Source organism: Odocoileus virginianus, chromosome 12, assembly GCF_023699985.2.
Source record: "Odocoileus virginianus isolate 20LAN1187 ecotype Illinois chromosome 12, Ovbor_1.2, whole genome shotgun sequence".
NCBI lineage: Eukaryota > Metazoa > Chordata > Mammalia > Artiodactyla > Cervidae > Odocoileus > Odocoileus virginianus.
This window is the reverse complement of record NC_069685.1, coordinates 60493268-60506688: the sequence shown is the minus strand read 5'-3', so window position 1 is coordinate 60506688 and position 13421 is coordinate 60493268. Positions and strand designations below refer to the sequence as shown.

Sequence of the window (13421 nt, the reverse complement as noted above, 5' to 3'; positions counted from 1 at the left end):
CTGACCTTCCTGAGAACCCCAGGATGTCATCATTATCAGCGTCCCATGTTACAGGTGAGAAAACTGAGGTTTATTCAGATCCATCAATTTTCCAAGGTTACCTACCCAGCAAGGAGGTGGCAGAATTGGAATTTAAGTTTAGGACTTCAGACTTTCCCCTTGAAGGGCTCTTTTGAGAAAGCAGTGTGACTCATGGTGAGACTTCAATAATGGCAGCTAATACAGAACAGAAAAGACCAGGGTACCATCTTGGAAGGATTCTAAGGGCAGGATGATGGGAGTTAGCAGATGCTGCCAAGTTAACAAAGTGAGGGGAGGCTGGATTGAATGCTGGGTGGTAATTGGTGACTAGCAGAAGCTGATTCTGTGCAGTGAGCAGGCAGAGCCTGGAGGAGCCCTGGGAAATGGTGGAAGGAGGAAAAGGGATAGGGGTGTGGACAACTCTGCTAAAAGTGAGACTGAATGGGGTATGGAGTGAAAGTGTTAGTTGCCCAGTCGTGTCCAACTCTTTGAGACCCCATGGTCTGTAGCCCACCAGGCTCCTCTGTCCATGGGATTCTCCAGGCAAGAACACTGGAGTGGGTTGACATGCCCTCCTCCAGGGGATCTTCCTGACCCAGGGATCGAACGCAGGTGTCCCGCGTTGCAGGCAGATTCTTTACCGTTTGAGCCACCCAGGAAGCCACAGGGGTGCAGAGAGAGAGCGCTTACTGGAGCGGCACTTTTATTTTTAATGATGGAGTTGTTTGTTTGTGTTTGAATGCTAATGATTAAGTCAGCTAAGAGGGAGAGAGGAAAGACAGGGGAAATAGATGGAGTTATGAGCTGGCGGGGGGAGAAAGGAGATGGAACAGAGACACTAGAGCAGGGGTCACTCCCTTCTTCCCAGAAAGTGGGGGCATAGGGCAGGAGAGAGGGTGAGAGAGCAGTCTTGGGGCTCAAGGGGCAGGAAAGCCAGGGCAGGGGAGGGAGGGAGGCTTGCCTGCCATGACCTCATGGTGAGGACTGAGGTCATCGGTCCAGACTGAGGAAGCAGTGGTAGGACCAAAAATCCAGGATTCTTTCCTCTTCCTTTTCCACTGCCGAATCTCCTTTGCTGGGCCATCACCTGTATGTGTAGAGAGGAAAAAAAAAAATCACCACTGTGACCTCTTAGCGACCAGGAGGGGTTGCAGAGGGAGATGCCGAGACCTAACACTTTCCATCAGCTCTGATGGTCATGGCTGAGGGACCAGCGCCCCTGACACTGCCCAGGCAGGAGCAGAGCACAGATGGACGCGGTGCTGGCAGGTGCAAAGGTTGGAAGGGAGAACGGGGGAGGGGGGGGGTGGCATGAGCCTAGCAGGATGCAAGGGCCAGGCCGCACAGAGCTTGGAGGTCCAGATGAAAACCTTGGCCTGGGCCCCATGCCGATGGCTGCCATTTGTGGGTCTTAACCTGGAGGAAAGTGTAGGGCTGATAAGACAGAGCCTCACTGTTCAGCTGAGAAACTGAGGTTGGAGAGAAGGCTCGTTCCTCCTGGCTGGCTTTTGTTGAATCCCTACCGTGTGTGCATCCTTCTCTCATATATTATCTCATAACCCTGTTCCCATTTCCAGATAAGGAGACTGCAGGCTCGGGAAGCACCAGCTCTCACAGCTGGGAAGCGGCAGGGTTGAGACTCACACCCTAGTCCCTTCCGGCCAGGCCCCTTCTGATCGGCCCCTGACCCTGACTCCTGTCTGTGCCCTGCCCTCTGCAGACAACCGCTGCATGGACAGACGGTTCCTCCCAGCCAAGTCCAAGCAGCTCATTGCTCTGGCCAGCTTCCCGGGAGCCGGCAACACGTGGGCTCGCCACCTCATCGAGCTGGCCACAGGCTTCTACACTGGCAGCTACTACTTCGATGGTTCTCTGTACAACAAAGGTGAGGAGGCACAGGCAAATGGGGCCCGGACCCCCTGGAAGGACGTGGGAGTACCCCTTCCTGAGCACCTACTGCGTGCCGCTCAGCTCTCCCGGGCCTGTTGATTGAGAACTACTATGCTTAGTGAGCTTCCCTGATGGTTCAGATGGTAAAGAATCTGCCTGCAATGCTGGAGACCCAGGATCGGTCCTTGGGTCAGGAAGATCCCCTGGAGAAGAGAATGGCTACCCACTCCAGTGTTCTTGCTTGGAGAAAGCAAGATATGGATAAAGGAGCCTGGCGGGCTATAGTCCATGGGGTTGCAAAGAGTCAGACACAACTGAGCAACTGACACTTCCACATGCTTAGTACCTTCCCTTCGCTTTACATCCCATGAACATTTCCTGAGTATCATGTCATTGGTATCTCACCTGCATCCGTTTATCGAGCACCTACTATGTGTCTGGAACCTTCCCTCCTTTTAAGTCATTCCTTGAGCTCTTACTGTATGCTGGGCACCTCATGTGGAAAACTGAGGCCCAAAAGGCAACAGGATGTCCCAGATCACTCACTGAGTTGGAAACACAGCTAGCATCTTGAAAGCCTAGTACATTAGCATTCTAATTGGCTTTGAAGAGATCACCCAAATGCCCTGGCTCTCACGGGCATGAGAGGCTGACATGGTGAAGAGCATAGTCTTGGGTGGCATCATGGTTTGGGTTTGAAACCTTACCTCTGCCTCTTGCCAGCTCTGTAACTTGGACAAGTTATTTCATGTCTCTGGGACTCAATTTCCTCATCAATCAAATAAAACCCTCATAGGATTATTGACAGGATCAAGTTGTCCCCGACATGTAAAGGACTTAGAGCAGTGTCCGGCACAGAGTCGGTGCTCTAGAAGCAACCACCAGCTACCCAGAGCTTCTTTCAGTTCCTCAGCATTTGAAACGAAAACCTGAGCAGGTCCCTCCTTCCTTTTGCTTTCATCCTTCCAAGGACCGTGCGGTCTTTCTGGTCCAGCAGTGGCGCTGGTGGTAACGAACCATCCTGCCAGTGCAGGAGGCAGAAGAGAAGCAGGTTCCATCCCTGGGTCGGGAAGATCCTCTGGAGGAGGGCATGGCAGCTCACCCCAGTATTCGTGCCTGGAGAATCCCATGGACAGAGGAGCCTGGCGGGCTAGGGCTACAGTCCACGGGGTTGCAAAGAGTCGGACATGGCTGAAGCGACTCTGCACAGACTTAACTCGTCATTACAACCCCTACAACCCTCTCTGGCCTCGTGCTCCTCTCTCGCCCTCTGCTGTCCTGTACCAATGGCTCATGTGAGACACATTTCTTCCCATCCACCACAGGACCTTTGCACTGGCTCTTCTCACCTGGGATGGTAAACTCTTCCCCGTCCTTCAGTTCTGAGCCTAAGTACCTTCCTGCCTCGGGAAGCCTTTCTGGATGCTGCCTGACTGGGTCAGTGATCTTGGCCAGGCTGGCTGGGCCGCTCAGCTCCAGACTGCAGGTTGGACCCATGTCTATCCCATGGGTCTCTCACCCTCTGGGACCAACAGCTTTCCAGGGCATGTCCTTCTCACAGTGACAGCAGAAACACACGTGTGTGCTGTGCGCAGCGTGCTTGATTGTTGTCTGACCCCTGCGACCCCATGGACTGCAGCCCTGCGGGCTCCTCTGTCCATGGGATTCTCCAGGCGAGATACTGGAGCGGGTTGCCGTTTCTTTCTACAGGGAAGCTTCCCGACCCAGGGATGGAACCTGTGTGTCTTGCATCTCCTGCCTTGGCAGGGGGATTCTTTACCACTGAGCCACCCGGGACACCCCCAAAACACACACAAGTGAACAGAAACATGCTGGGTCCTGAGATGTTGGCCGAGACCCAGTTTCGCCCCCAGTCCATTGGCCAAAGCGATCCGTGTGGCCATTCCCAGCATCAGTGGGGTGGAAATGTGGACTTTGCCCTAAGGGGAACCCTGAGGCACATCACGTCAGGCCCCCCATCACAGCACCTGGGCGTGACTTCTCCTCTCCTGCAGTCCTAACCAGGGCAGTGACTTTACATTCGTGTCACTATTTGAATTGTCTGGCTTTCAAAAACTGTGACCCATGAGTGTTTTTGCAAGTCATTTTCTCCCCAGCTCCCTGCGCAGTACCTGGCACATAGGAGGTGCTCAATAAACATGCAAGTGACTGAATGAGTGGACAAGTGAATGTCTGAGGATCCCGGGGGTGGCCCAGACAGGGTGGGGCAGGCCTCCTGTCTCCCCCAGCTCACTCCTATTTCCCCCGGCCCCCTCCCCGGCTGCGGGAAGGGTTCAAAGGTGAGCGGGATCACTGGCGCAGCGGGAGGACCATCTGCATCAAGACGCACGAGAGCGGCCAGAAGGAGATCGAGGCCTTCGACGCGGCCATCCTGCTCATCCGCAACCCCTACAAGGCCCTCATGGCGGAGTTCAACCGCAAGTATGGCGGACACATCGGCTTCGCTGCCCACGCCCACTGGAAGGGCAAAGGTACCCCTTGGGAGTGGGGGCCGGGTCCCGGGGAGCCGAGGGCGGTGCGAGAGGCCAGAGCTGGCTCCTGCCAGGGATCAGGAGGGCACCCTTGAGGGTGTGTGTGTGTGAGGTTCCAGGTCGCACTTAGAGCTGAGAATGTATGCCTCCCACATGCCACCCAGCCCACGAGCATCACCCTCTGTGAGCCAGGCTGTTATCATGACACAGTGGTTAGGGGTTGGGCTCTGGAGCAAGACTTCCTGAGTTCAAATTCCAACTCCACCACTTCCAGGAAAAGCTCCTTCGCCTCCATGAACTTGGATTGTCCAGTTTATAAAGTGGAGGTAATAAAACTCAGGAAGTCAACCCTTTAGAAGCACTCAATAGACCCTCATGTAATTGATAATGGGATCTATTGGAGAAGGGAATGGTAACCTGCTCCAACAGTCTTGCCTGGAGAATCCCTCAGACAGAGAAGCCTGGGAGGCCCCAGTCCATGAGGTTGCAAAGAGTCAGACACAACTGAGCCACTTTCATTTTTTCCCACACTGATTCAAAGCAGGTTCCAAACCCTTTCCTGGGAATCAAGAGACCTGAACCCAGGTCTATGGCAGAGTGGCCATGAGGTCATCTGTGAGCTCCTATGAGCATCATTCCAATAAACCCTCCCAGCAGAGACTCGGAGAGGTTAAGTGACTTGCCCCAGGTCACAGCTGGGAAGTCACACCATCAGTCTCCAAGCACCGAACTCCATTAAGATGACCTGAGTTTGGTGTTCATCTCTGGTGCTCAGTAGATTCCAGAATGGGAGAATATCTCGGTGAAGAGCGGTGGCCCCACCATAGTGGGGGAGAGCTCCAAAATCAAAACCCCTCAAGCCCCCGTATCAGTCATCACCCATGTCTCCATTACTGTAATGACAGCCACCTCCGTGAGTGTTTGTAAAAACCCACAGTTAACCCTGTGTTGTGGATGGGGTGACCTAAGTTCAGGGAGGTTGAAGGTGCTGTTCCTGGAAGTGGTGGAGCAGGGATTTGAACCCAGGGACCACTGAGCTACAATAATGAATTGATCAGGACGCCCGTGGCTACAGATCCTCCGACGCAGAGCCCCTGATGCCAAGCAGGTGCTCTGTAAACGTGAGCCCTCCTCGCCTCATTCAGCCTCGAGGAACCAGGCTGCTGCAGCCTCTAGCCCTGAGGGTGTTTCCCACTCCCTCCAAACCTTCCCCTTGCCCCCCGGCCCCTGACAGCTGCTCCACATTCCAGCCCCTCCCCAGAGAAAACCAGAGCAGACAGGATGACATTAACCCAGCCAATCACACCCAGCACTGATGTCATCGATGAAAACCCTTGGGCCTGCCTGACCAACTGTGTGTGCCCTGGCTTCCCAGTTTGCCCAGGAGGTTTGTCTATCCTTTCCCCTGCTGACCCCCTCCCTCAGTGGGTGACATTAGTACCCAGAGGGTAAAGAGGTCTCTGAATTATTTATTTGTAGAACAATCAAAAATGAAAATTATTTGTGGCCAGGCTGAGAAGCCTGCAGGCGCCAATGGCAGGATCCTGCTCCAACAGCAGATGCTCCGTCGAGCAGGAAAGGACCCAGGAGGTCACTGTACCCAAGGGTCCTCATCCCTGCCAGCACATCTGAATCCCAGGAGGAGTGTGGGAAAATCCCGGGGCTCAGACCGCACACTGGACCGCTACAGGGGTGGAGCCTGGACACGGGTATTTTTTAATTCGCAGGCAGGTGAATTGATTCATTCTCTGTTAATGGGGAAGATGAGGCCCAAAGAGAGACAGGGGCCTGCCAGGGTCACTCAGGCACATGATAGCAAAACTAGACCCAGCTCTCCACCTCCCAGTAATCCTGAAAGTGAAAAAAATTAGTTGCTCAGTCTTGTCCGACTCTTTTGCAACCCCATGGACTGTAGCCCGCCAGGCTCCTCTGTCCGTGGAATTCTCCAGGCAAGAACACTAGACTGGGTTGCCATTCCCTTCTCCAGGGGATCTCCCTGACCCAGGGATTGAACCTGGGTTTCCTGCACTGCAGGCAGATTCTTTACCATCTGAGCCACCAGGGAAGCCGACTGCTCCAAATAAAAAGCAGGGGACTCACTTGGGAAGCTCACATGTGACCAGGCACTTAGCAGTCATTACCTCATTTGAGTCTTCTGATTCCCTGGGGAGGTAAGAAGGGCCACCACCACCACTGGTAGCAGAAAACCATCCCAGGAAGGGAGTGAGTCACATGTCTCAGGCGCCAGGAGTTGACTGAGCTGAGATTCAAATCCATGCATTAGCTGCCAGGCCCTGTCTTACCCTGGGGTATCTCTGACCTGGTGCATTCAAAGGTTCTGCTCTTTTGGCATAACCCCTCCTCTCAGGTTCAGGCAATTTCCTAATTCCCAGGAGCCATCTTGCCTCTTCTTCCCCATGCAAGACGACTGGGAACTTTAAAACCAAAGATAAGGGGGACATCAGGAGAGGCTGAGCCCAAAGACTGTAGGGGATGGGAAGTGTGGGGACACACATCTCGCACTGCGGGCCTGGGGCCCCCGCATTAGTCTGGGATGGTGCTCCCTTCCAGACCTCACCCAGGCCTTCACGTGCTCTGGCTGAGAACCTCCCCAAAGGGCCCCCTCCTCACAGTCCTCCCAGTTTCATTAACATCTGACTCCTGGAGGCACTTGAGTTTGAGACCCTTGCTTTAGGGTCCTTGCTTCAGCAGCGTCAGTATCACTTGGGAATTAGGAACATAGATTTTCAGATTCCACCTCAGGCTTCCTGGATCAGAACTCGCATTTCCACGAGATTCCTTCCAGAAGCTTCACGGCCACTTTAGAGTTTGAGAATCGTTGTTTCAGGACACCATCGGCCTAGAATGTGAGGGTCACTCCCAGCTAAGAGCAGAGGTCAGCCACCTGCCGAGCGCGTCCACCCTACCCTGCCCGTGTCCCCCTCCCAGTTACAGCTGGGGCGAGGTTCCTGTCACCCCCTGCCTGCCCACCCCCAGCTTTTGGTTCCATAACGTTAATTTTACGATCTCCCTGGAGTGAGTCCAAAGCAAAGTTTTATGTGATACGATTACACAAGGTGAATTGTCCTGGATCTGTTTAATGAAACAGAGACCGTGTTTAATGATTCCGTGGGGAATTAGATACAGTTAAGGTATTAATCAGGCCCCGGTTCCTCCCGTCGACAAGATGAAGCAGAGAGTGGTCAGCCCGTGTCCTGCCAGGCCCACGTGGGGAGCAGTTCCGGCAGAACCAGCACTCATTACCGGTGGTCCATGGCGTAGCGTGCCTTTATTACCCAATTTGAAGGCAGCTATCAATTACCGGGAATCCTGAGCTAATTGAGGGCTTTTGTTTTTCATTTTTGTTCCTCTTTCCTGAAGTCATTCAGAAGCTTCAAGTGAGGCATCTCTGCTGTAGGAAGCGGCATGCAGGGAGCAAATATCTGCTGCCCGTAAAGGACTGGCCACGTATGGCATCTCAGAGATGTCGGGTACCAACATCAGGAATATTGTAGCCATGGGGCTTCCCTGGCAGTCCAGTGGTTAAGGCTTCACACTTTCACTGCAGGGGGTTGAGTTTGATCCCTGGTCAGGGAATCTAGGATTCCACATGCCATGCCATGAGGCCAAAAAAGATAACAATAATTGTGGCCAACATTTATCCAGCACTTCCTGTGTCTCAGGCCTGGTGGTAGGGTCTGCAAGCCCTATTCCAGTTCTGCTTGTAGAGTGGGAAGGTTTTAGCAAGGCTTCCATTGTGAAGATGGGTAAACTGAGGCTCAAGGACAGTGCTTGGTGTTCCCAAGGTCACACAGCCAATATAAAGAGGGGCTGGGTTTTGAACCCTGGCAATCTGAGTCGAAAGTCATCTGTGAACAGACCCCGTATCTTAGACGATACCTGAAGGTGAGGTAAAGCAATCGTAGACTAGGATCTGGGGCGAGAAGAATGCTGGAGATGGGCAGGTCAGGTGCTCTTAAAGGGTTTGCCCGGAGGGCAGGGATAGATGCAAGTTCAGATCCTGCCATGGACGCCCACTGTGTGGCCTCGAGCAGGTGGCTTCATGTCTCTGAGCCTCCTTTGTTCTCGTGCGTAAAAAGGAGCTGGTAATTCCTCCTCTCCAGGCTTCGTGTGTGCACTGTCTGAGACAGTGCCTGTAAAGTGCCTGGCACAGTCCCCCGGCTCACAGTAGGTGTTCAAGCAATGTACATTCCCACCCCAGGGAGGTTTGGAATCCACAGAGATGCCATGTCATCTCCCTCCCACCTGCATCCAAAGCCAGAGCCATCCTCTGGGGGACCCAGACCATCATGCAGATGGACCCTTCCTTTTCCTAAGGACCACTCTCCAGGGACCTCTTGAGATGGTCACAAGCCTGGAAGTCCAGATAAGTGAGTTACTGAGTGACCGATCGTCATCCCCATCCACCTGGGCTTCAACCATGGGAGCAGCAGTTGTCCTGAATCCCCAGGGATGCTGTGAGATGACTCAGGAGCGGGGAAATGCTTCCGCAAAATAAGGAAAGCAGACTATACACATGCTAGATTTTTTCCTAATCACACAGATACATCTGGTTTTAACCCATTATAACAGTAAGGGCCCAATTAGCTAGATACATTGTAAATAATCTATTTGAAGGCTAAAAAAAAAACCTCTGTTATCAGCATAAATATTTTCCAAGCAGCCCTGGTGTTCCAGGGAGGCGCTGGGGGAGCAGGAGCCTCGCCAGATTCTGATGTGCTCTGCAAAGAAAGAGGAGCCCTTAATCACATCGCCACTTGGCTGCTGGGAATTTCAATTTAGTTCAACAACCATTTATTAAGCCCCTGCTGGGTGCAAGGCAGTGGGAGGGAGTTGGGGGTGAGGCTGCTGGTTCCTGGGAAAGATGGGGACCTGGAATCAGGCAGGCCTGGTCTGGATGGTGCTTCCTGGCTGTGTGACCTTGGGCAAATTACTTCACCTCTCTGAGCCTCCGTTTCCTCACTGGTGACAAATGAACAGTAGTCTTTTCCTTTCCGGGTAGTTACTATGATTAAATGAGATAAAGGGTGTCCATCATCCAACAGGGGTGAGAATTTAGTTATGAAGGACCAGCTGGGCTCCCCAGCCCAGCTTGGGAAACTTGCTGACTCTCATTCAATAAAGAGATTCCTCTGGGAGGTGCCAGGTGGCACTGCCCCTGTGAGAAGTCATGGGTTCCTGAGGGTTCCTTTCTGGGTTCCTAAGGACCAGTCCTGTGACTACTGTCCAGCTGGGGCTTAGAATTGAGGCTGCAAATCCCCTTCTCTGTTCCCAGCATCCTTCATGACCCCCCTCTTGGGTTCCCCTTGATCAAAGTTTCAGCAGCCCCAGGGGCTGGCTGGCTGTCTCTTTGAGGTCTTCTCCAGGGAATTTCCTACATTCTGTTGTAGCCTGTCTTTGGAGCCAGGACATCCCAAACAAACGTTCCCACTTTTGGTGACAACCATCCTGTGCTTTTCCCATGGCCAGGAAATGAACAGCACAGAGGAACAGTGTGTGATGCTTCAATAAAGAGCAAAGAGAGAAAGAGTTGGATAGAAAGGTGTCAAGATGACAATGTAAACTTGTTGTTGTTCAGTCACTAAGTTGTGTCTGACTCTGTGAACCCATGGACTGCAGCCCGCCAGGCTTGCCTGTCCTTCACTGTCTCCCTGAGTTTGCTCAAACCCGTGCCCTTTGAGTCGGTGATGCCATCCAACCATCTCATCCTCTGTCGCCACCTTCTCCTCCTGCCCTCAATCTTTCCCAGCATCAGGGTCTTTTCCAATGAGTCAACTCTTCGTATCAGGTGGCCAAAGGATTGGAGCTTCAGCCTCAGCACCAGTCCTTCCAATGAATATTTAGGGCTGACGCTGTAAATAATCCACCTTAAATCATGCCCTCAGCACAGAGGAGGCACCTGCCTGAGCCTGGGGAGTCAGGGAAGATGACATCTCATCTGAGAACAGAATAATCATAGTGGTAATGATAACCAACGTTTACTGAGCATCTACAGGGTACGGGGAGCCATGCTAAAAAGTTTGTATGCTTTTTCCAGCTCTCTATACAAAGGCCCTGTTACTATCCCGTGAGAAGAATTGTTACTACACAGGATTTCTATTCCTACATGGGGTAACTTGGTAGATAAAAGCCCAGACTTTGAAACCAGACTACTTGGGTTTCAAATCCCGGCTCAGCCAGTTTTTTGCTGTGTGACCTTGAGCAAGTTCCCCTAACCTCTCTGTGCCTCAGTTCCTCCTGTTAAACGAAGATAACGAGGATGCCTGCCTCACAGGGTTGTTGTGAGGAATATGTGAATCGATAGCTATAGTAATATATTTATCTCATTATATATTAAGATCACTGCATGTTAAAATACCGGGTTCCCAGGTGGCTCAGTGGTGAAGAATGTGCCTGCCGATGCAGGAGATGCAGGTTCAATCCCTGGGTGAGGAAGATTCACTGGAGAAGGAAATGGCACCCCACTGCAGTATTCTTGCCTTGGAAATCTTGGGGACAGAAGAGCCTGGTGGGCTACAGTCCACAGGGTCGCAAAAAGAGTCGGACACAACTGAGCGACTGAGCAGGCGTGCCTGTTAAAATATAAAAATAGAGTAGCAAAGATTTATATATAAGCCTGTGCCTGGCGTGGAGTAAGCAGGAGACAGGTGTCTTGGGTCTCGGCAAAGAGCAGGAAGGACCAAGACTGTTCCAGGCAGAAGCGGGAGGCGGGAGGCGGGAGGCGGGGGCGAGTCCGGCCTTCTCGGGGCGCGGCGTGCAGCGCGCGCACGGTCGACCAGCCTCCCCTCTCTGTCCGCGCAGAATGGCCGGAGTTCGTGAGGAACTACGCCCCGTGGTGGGCCACGCACACGCTGGACTGGCTCCGGTTCGGCAAGAAGGTGCTGGTGGTGCACTTCGAGGACCTGAAGCGCGACCTCTTCGTCCAGCTGGGCCGCATGGTGGGCCTGCTGGGTGTGGCCGCCAGGGAGGACCGGCTGCTGTGCGTGGAGAGCCAGAAGGACGGCAACTTCAAGCGCTCGGGGCTCCGCAAGCTGGAGTACGACCCCTACACGGCGGACATGCAGAGGACCATCTCTGCCTACATCAAGACGGTGGACGCGGCGCTCCGAGGGAGGAACCTCACGGGCGTGCCCGACGACTACTACCCCAGATGATGGATGATCAGACCGGGGCAGGGGGCGGGCCGTCCAGACCGAGCAGGCCCTGGGCGCTCCGGGCCCCTGGGGAGCCCCACCCGCCAGTCCGCTCTCCCGTGTAGGGACCATCCCCTTGGCCTAGCGTTGGCCTCCGATGAGTTTCCTGCATGACGAAGGAGGCTCAAGGGGAGAGATGGTGCAGGCACCTCCCACCGACTCGCAGCCTCCCCGCCTTGGAGATGGGGGGTGGCCGGTTTGGGGAGTTCCTGCCGCCTGGACCCTGCTCGGCCTCCCGTGTCCCTGCCCCCCCGCACCTGTGGGAAGGAGGGCTCCTGGGCGTCCCGGAGATCAGGGTTCCCCGCCGCGGCTGTGGAGGACCCTGGCGCAAGAGCTAAAGGGAACGGCGTAGAGCAGAGTGGCCCCAGACTCGCCCCTGTGCTGGGCTGAGCGCTCATAGCCGCCCCTTCCCTTCCCCACCCAGGAAGCTCCGCTGACAGTTTGTCCCGGCCGCCTCTGTCTGCAGGAAGATTGCTGGGAGGTTTCTCCGTGGCCTTAGGTTTCTGACATTCTGATGGGTCAGAGAGGCCGTGGTGCTCAGAGTAGGTTAACTGGGGCCACCAGGTGGGGTCACTGGCATCCTGACCCCCCACGTGGCGTGTCCACCTCGGGACCTGGGATTCTGCCCTTTCCTCCCCCGCTGTATCCAGGAGGTGACTCGCTTCCAGGGGTGACACCTCTCTCCACCGTGGGGTCCCACGCATTGATCTGACACTGCCCTTCCGACCCCTACCAGGGGGTCCTCCCCTGTCCAGGAGGGAGAACAAGTGTGCACTAAATCAGGTGGACCCATGACCAAAAGAGATACCCACAACCTTCCTAGACCAGCGACCCCCGCTTTGGTCATAGTCCGGGGGGGCCCTTTAAGGAAAGGGGTGAATGGGATGGTTCTTCATGTGCGTACAGACACTGTTCTTTCGATGCTGAGACGTCCATCCAAAGGACTCGGTGGCTGATTATCTGTCTTAGAAAGCATCAAGTTCCAGGATTCCCGCTCTCCCCTCACCTTGGGTACCCGTGGTTTCGCATCCGGCCCACACGTGCGCACCTGCGCCCCCCCCCCCCCCACCATGTAGATGGAAAAGCCATAGGTCACAGCTCCTCCGCTGTTCTGTCTGGAACAGCCCCCCAAGCGGCCCCCTCTGAAGCCTTGGGGTGCAGGTAAATGCTCATTCCCAAACAGCCAAGAGACTATGGAGAAGGCGAGTGTAAAGAGATATATTTTTCTAAGAGGAATATGACTCATACATTCCATCCCCTTGGAACCCAGCCACGCAAAGAGAAGGGCTGGGGGATCGGACCTGTTGTCCTTGTCCCTGAGCCCCTCATCTTTAGGATTCGGGCCACCCCAGGGCCCAGCCAGGGGGCTCTGAATGTATTTTGTACCGTGTTTCTTTCCCCCAGGCAAATTTCTAGTCTTCTTTCTCAAAGCATCAGAGGGCTTGGCCTCCCCGCCCTCTAAGAGGTCAGCTCTCTCTCTGGGAGACTCTGGGTCCAAGACCTGGGCCATTTCTTTGCCGGTGGTCTCTTCAGGCCACCAGCCTCTGTCTGAAGACTCCTCAGGTCAACACCATCATTAAAAGCAAGTTTTGTTGATAATTCTACCACGTGATGGAGTGTCGTGTAAGGCAAGGTTACAAAGGGGATGTTTTTCTGCTGTGTGTGTGTGTGTGAGACAGGAATGTTCTGGGTGCGTCATTGCTTTGTGTCTGTGCGGCTCTAACTGCCTGTGAAGAACTGTGTGTCTTGGTGTGCAGAACTGTCTCTGCCTCCGTGTTCAGCCGCCCTTCTGTGTGGGGACACT

At 54.0% G+C, this 13421-nt stretch overlaps 1 protein-coding gene across 4 annotated transcripts in view; it reads left to right on the top strand.

Annotated features, from left to right (window-relative positions):
- The window catches only part of WSCD2 (WSC domain containing 2), a 112366-nt gene extending 99145 nt beyond the window's left edge, over nt 1-13221 (top strand). For all 4 annotated transcript variants that reach the window (XM_070475459.1, XM_070475456.1, XM_070475457.1 and 1 more), the window contains 3 exons: nt 1742-1906; nt 4203-4403; nt 11226-13221. In XM_070475459.1, the coding sequence (XP_070331560.1) occupies nt 1742-1906; nt 4203-4403; nt 11226-11578 (719 nt within the window). In that variant the 3' untranslated portion in view covers nt 11579-13221. The remainder of the gene's footprint in view (nt 1-1741; nt 1907-4202; nt 4404-11225) is intronic.
- Nucleotides 13222-13421: the final 200 nt, after the last annotated feature.